Source organism: Sciurus carolinensis, chromosome 15, assembly GCF_902686445.1.
Source record: "Sciurus carolinensis chromosome 15, mSciCar1.2, whole genome shotgun sequence".
NCBI lineage: Eukaryota > Metazoa > Chordata > Mammalia > Rodentia > Sciuridae > Sciurus > Sciurus carolinensis.
The window spans coordinates 14338069-14344068 of NC_062227.1; the positions used below are offsets into that span (position 1 = coordinate 14338069).

Here is a 6000-nt window from a genome sequence, read left to right on the forward strand (position 1 = left end):
CCAATTTACCCTGAAACAATGTTGTAGTTGAGGGCAGGATGGTCTTTTGAAACAGGAGAAACAAGAGGTTCTGGTTGCCACTCTTCAATCAATTCTTCCTTTTCCTACAGGAGAAAATGGGTTACAACACAGCACAGTGCTAGCCATTTCATAGTCTTCAGCAATCTCTAAACTATGGGTTGTAGCCAGGCTCTGGAGACCACAGCTGTTCTTTGCAGTGATTCTGGAGGCTGAGCAGGAGGATTACAAGTTTGAGACCAGCCTTAGCAACCTAGTGAGGCCCTGAGCAATTTGGCAAGGCTGCCTCAAAATGAAAAAGTAAAAAGAGCTAGGGATGTGGCTCAATGGTTAAAAACCCATTGGTACAATCACCAATATCAACAAACAAACCCTCCCCCACCAAACTATGGGTTTAATGGAAATCATAAAGAACACCCTATTAGAAATACCCTACCTATCTATAGAATGAAAACAGAATCATTTTTGAGTTTTGTGTATTTGCCCTAACTCCTTCCTATGTATGACTGACATTTAAGAAAATTTCATTTCTATGATCAGGATTTTTTTTCTCCTTTAACATACACAACACATCAAGATTGGGGTAGGTAGGATTTTAACTCTGACTCTTCTTTGTGAAGATCACAGGCAGAACTTTCTCCCAGGGTTCAGAAATAGTTCAGCTTAAAATCCAATAGTTTTCAGACTACTGCCTTCTCCCAGGAAATACAGGACTACAACGTGACATTCCATTGGAATCTGACTTTATTCCAAGCTTTCCCAATATTTTGCCTATGATGATCTTTCAATCATCTTAACTTCCTTACATTTCAGAGAACATTTTAACATATCCTGTGTAGATGAATCACCACAATTCCTTTTTAGACAGATGTACCAATTACAATCATACCCCAGAGATTTAATTTCTTACCTTGATTGTAAGATCAGATCGTTCTTGTAATTTGTAAGTTTTGGAGAAAAGAAGTCTGATTATCCAGAGTATTAGAATTCCTTCCAAAATGAGATGATAAGCAGGGGCCTAGGAGTATAAAATAAAAACAAAATAAATACAATGTACACTTCAACAGTCTGTACATAACATTTAGCATACTGCCTCTCTTGAACTTTAATCTATTTCTTCTTAAAACATAATTCAAAGGTCTTTTAACATCTATCAATTTCCTTTTCGAATTTCTAACAGTAGACAATTTCTCCTCCCCATGAAAAACCTCTAATGCTTCAATTTTTCAAATCTCTTTACGAATAAAAATGAAACTTTAAAAATCTGACACATAACCCCAATATTAAAAACACTACAAACTATCAGACCCTTCAGGTTAATTTAAATTTTTACTGGTAGGAAATGACTAACAAAACATTTCACAGCTTAATAAGCCTTTTATCACCTCCATCTATCTACCCCAAGAGAAACTAATAGTTATGTGGAAACCAGTTGCCATAATCTATCTCAGTTCTTCTGTTTCACTGTATATTTTCAGGCCAGGCTGACTTTCCTGTGGAACATTCCAGATATTAACTAAACCCTCAATCAGTTAGTTATGGGGTTCTATACTTTAGTGGGTTGTTACTGGAAAAAATCATTTCAAAAAAGGCATTTAGAAATTTAAGCAAATTATCTTCAAGCATTAGACAGAAAGTGACAATGATTCAACATAATTTAAAGAACAAATACACCAGAATTTGGAGACTGGAAAACTGCTGAGAAATTCATATATAAACTTTCAAGTCAATGCATAAATAATGCTTATTTTCTAATCCATCCTCCCGGCCCTGACAAAAACAGGCTCCAATTTTTACAATGCTTTCTGCTGTTAAGTGCTCCACACTTTCAAGCACTTCATTTCCCTCGGACCCCCACGGACAGTGATTTTCCACTCTTACTTTCACCAACTCGGTTCATCCATTAGTCCTAACTCTCCCCTTGTTTCCCTTGGGCCGCCTCGCGCGTTCTCCTTTCCCGCGCCCCCAAGGACCCGGAAAGGTGCGGCTCAAATCCAGACCTTGGGTCCGCGCCCTGGCGGGTCCCTCCCCACACCCTACGCGCGGCAGCTGGGACTGGGAACTCCGGGAGCCCTTTCAGCCAGGAACGCCAAGTCGGGACGTGGGTCAGCCCAGTCGAGGCCTCCGACCACAGATCCACACGCGCCGTCTCACCCTCCCCAAGGCCGGGGTGTTCGTGGGCCTCCCGGGCCGCGGAGCCCACCTCATAGAGAGCCTGTACCATCTCCACCAGGACCCACTGCTCCGCGGCGGTCGCCATGGTCAGCCGCTGAGCTTCCTTCCGGAAGGCGGGTCACAAGTATGTCAAACAGTGCGCGTCGCGGCCTAGTGACGTCCTTGCGCCCCGCACCGCCTGGCGCTGCGCACAGAGCCGAGGGAGGCCTGCGGGGAGCGAAAGGATGGGGTGCGGGCGGAGGAAGAGGGGCCTCCGGCGGGAGGGGGAGGAGCCTGAGGAGGAGGGAGGGGTTTGGATGGGTGAGGGCGGGGCGAAGCGGCGGGTAAGTTCCTCCCAAACCTTGAGCTTGGAGTGGGAGCAGCAGTGGATTCACTGCCCAGAAAATAATAATGAACCACCCTTGCCCTTGACAGTCAGAGAGAGATCGCAGCATTCTCTTTAGTTTTAAATTACGTAAGTTTTCGGGAATGCGTCATCATTTTTTAAAAACCCCAGAAATCTATACAAAAACTTTCACTCATGGTCTAACGTTTTGAGGGTATTAATTCCCAAACGAGTTTGATATGGGACTTTCAGATTCTTTGAATGAATGCCAAGAGCATGCACGTGCACATAATGGATTGGATTTCTTAAATGTAATTCTGCTCATAGGACAATATCTTCCTACAGTTTACTTTTCTCCTGCTTTTTTTTGATTTTTTTTAATTTTTATTTTTACAGACTGCATTTTGATTTATTATACACAAATGGGATACAACTTTTCATTTCTATGGTTGTACACAATGTAGATTCACAACATCTTGTAATCATACATATACATAGGGTAATACTGTATGTCTCAGTCTACTATCATTCCTTCCCCCACCCCTCCCCGCCCCATTTTCCTCTACACCATCCAAAGTTTCTCCAATCTTCTCTTGCCCCGGCCCCCATTATGTATCATCATCCACTTATCAGAGAAAAATTCAGCCTTTGGTTTTTTGGACTTGGTTTATTTCACTTAACATGATATTCTCCAACTCCATCTGTTTACCTGCAAATGCCATAATTTTATTCATCTTTTATGACTAAATAATATTCCATTGTGTAGATATACCACAGTTTCTGTATCCATTCATCAGTTGAAGGGATCTAGGTTGTTTCCACAATCTACCTATTGTGATTGAGCAGCTATGAACATTGATGTGGCTGAATCACTGAAGTATGCTGATTTTAAGTCTGTTGGGTGTAAGGGGAGGAGTGGGATAGCTGGGTCAAATGGTGGGTCCATTCCAAGTTTTTTGAGGAATTTCCATACTGCTTTCCGGAATGGCTGCACCAATTTGCAACCTATGAGTGTACCTTTTTCACCACATTCACACCAACACTTATTATTGCTTGTGTTTTTGATAATAGCCATTCTAATTGGAGTTAGATGAAATCTTAGGGTTATCTCATACTAGACAAAGGTGCCAAAAAACATGCAATGGAGAAAAGATAGCCTCTTCAACAAATGGTGCTGGCAAAACTTGAAATCCATATGCAATAAAATTAAATTAAATCCTATCTTTCACTCTGTACAAAACTCAACTCAAAATGTATCAAGGATCTAGGAATTAGACCTGAGACCCTTCACCAAATAGAGGAAAAAGTAGGCTCGAATCTTCATCATGTTGGCTGAGGACCTGACTTCCTTAAAAAGACACCCAGAGTGTAAGAAATCAAAGCAAGAATCAGTAAATGGGATGGATTCAAACTAAAAAGCTTTTTCTCAGCAAAGGAAACAATCAATAATGTGAAAAGAGAGCCTATAGAGTGGAAGAAAATCTTTTCCACACACACTTCAGACAGAGCACTACTCTGCAAAATTTATAAAGAACTTACAAAACTTTACACCAAAAATACAAAGAACCCAATCAATAAATGGACTAAGGAACTGGGCAGATACTTCACAGAAGAAGATATATAGGTGATCAACAAATATATGAAAAAGTGCTCATAATCTTTAGTAATTAGAGAAATGCAATTTAAAACCACCTTAAGATTTCATCTAACTCCTGTTATTTTTAATTGCGGTAAATGATTTATTGGAATAATTTCTTATGCATATTCCTTGGTCCAGTTTATTCAAACATTTCCCTATTGGTGAATTCTTAAGTTGTTTCCAGTTTTTCCCCTATTACAAACAATGCTGCCATAAATAGCAATATTCCATGTGCATTTATCTTTGTGTGCATTGCAGAGTATTTCTGACTAGCTTCCTTAAGGTGAAAATTTAGTCAGAAAATGCTACTGATTTTGGTAAGTGCTGCCATACTCTCTCCAGAATTGTTTGAAATGTATTCATGCTCAAGCTCATGATGGGTATTATCTATCTTTAAAAATATATTTTTGGCCAATTTAATGGAGCTTCAATGATACCTCCATGAGCTTTATTTTCCATTTGTTGTTACTCTTGAGGTTGAGCAACTCTTGACATTTATTGGAATTAGTAGACCTTCTGTAAACCAATATTTCAAATTCTTTGTGCATTTTCCTACTTGGTTATTTTTTAATTTTTTTGTGGGTTTGAAGGAACAAAAGTTCTGAATATCCTATTTTTCAATTTCCTATGTGGGAATTATTTTGCTTGTATCTTTAATTTTTTTTAGTTGTAGATGGACACAATACATTTATTATTTTTTTTAATGTGGTGCTGAGGATCCAACCTAGTGCCTCACATGTGCTAGGCAAGTGCTCTACCACTGAGCTACAACCCCAGCCCTGCCCTCTTTCTATCTAGTTGTTCTTGTTGTCTTTTATTATACCTACATTTAAATCTTATATAATGTGTCAGTCTGTTCCTTTATTGCCTCTGGGTTTGTATCTTGTTTGGAAAGGCCTTCATCACAGCTGTGCTTTGTCTAGTTTGATGTTGTTTACAGTTATCTCTTTACACTGAAAATTATATTTCTGTTTTATGAGAGGTTTGGGTCTTAGTTTTTTTTTTTTCCCTGAAGGAATAATAGATATGCCAGTTCCACTTATTTGTGTAATCCCAACTTTCCCCAGTGCTTTGAAGTGAACCAGTCGGTGAATTATACTTTCACACTCATTTGGCACTTTGCAGCCCATAATATCAGTGCTCTGCCCACATCTCCTGATATCCTACCTCCCCCAGCTACTTTTGTTCCAACAGGCCTCTCTTGCATTTCTATATTTAGTTTCATTGGGGAATTGGAAATATCTGAGATCTTATTTTCTTTTGGGCAGTACTTAACAGTATGGAGGACAGATAGAGATTGTTTCTATGAGGTAAATATCATGATCTGGGGCAAACTTCATCAACTCCGGTGAAGTTCTGAGTCAATGGTATTGTTGTCAAGTTCTTTCATATTAGTCATTAAGAGGGGGAGTCTCTGTGCTGCCCATCCCTTGTGGCTGGGCCTATGTTCTGGAAGACTTCTAAAATAGAATTCACCTGCCATGTAAAGAGATCATGTGAACACACATAGAGGGAGAAAGAAACACACAAGGGGTGTAGCTCTTCCAGTCCTTTGGTGCTGGGGGTAGGGGGGTCTTACCAGTCCAGGTGCCAGGCAGGTATTTGATTACAATCAGAAGAGGGAGCCTGAGTGAAGTATGTCCTGCTAAATTCAGACAACACCCCAATTTGTGAGCAAAATAAATCATTGCTATTGTCTTCAGCCATTGTTTTGGAATTGTTTTGCTATTGTAGATAAATGGAGCAGATACCCATGGGACTTTGCTTGACTTTTTACACTTTCTTGGCCTCTTCATTAGATTTCTTAGGGTTGCCATGACAAATGATCATAAACTGGGCGCCT

The 6000-nt window shown here is 39.9% G+C and overlaps 1 protein-coding gene across 1 annotated transcript in view; it reads right to left on the minus strand.

Annotated features, from left to right (window-relative positions):
• Positions 1 to 2401, minus strand: part of Sptlc1 (serine palmitoyltransferase long chain base subunit 1) — a 71090-nt gene extending 68689 nt beyond the window's left edge. The window contains exons 1-3 of the mRNA XM_047526798.1: positions 2222 to 2401; positions 929 to 1036; positions 10 to 104 (exon numbers count right to left, since the gene is read on the minus strand). Of these exons, the coding sequence (XP_047382754.1) occupies positions 10 to 104; positions 929 to 1036; positions 2222 to 2278 (260 nt within the window). The 5' untranslated portion in view covers positions 2279 to 2401. The remainder of the gene's footprint in view (positions 1 to 9; positions 105 to 928; positions 1037 to 2221) is intronic.
• Between the last annotated feature and the right edge of the window lie 3599 nt (positions 2402 to 6000).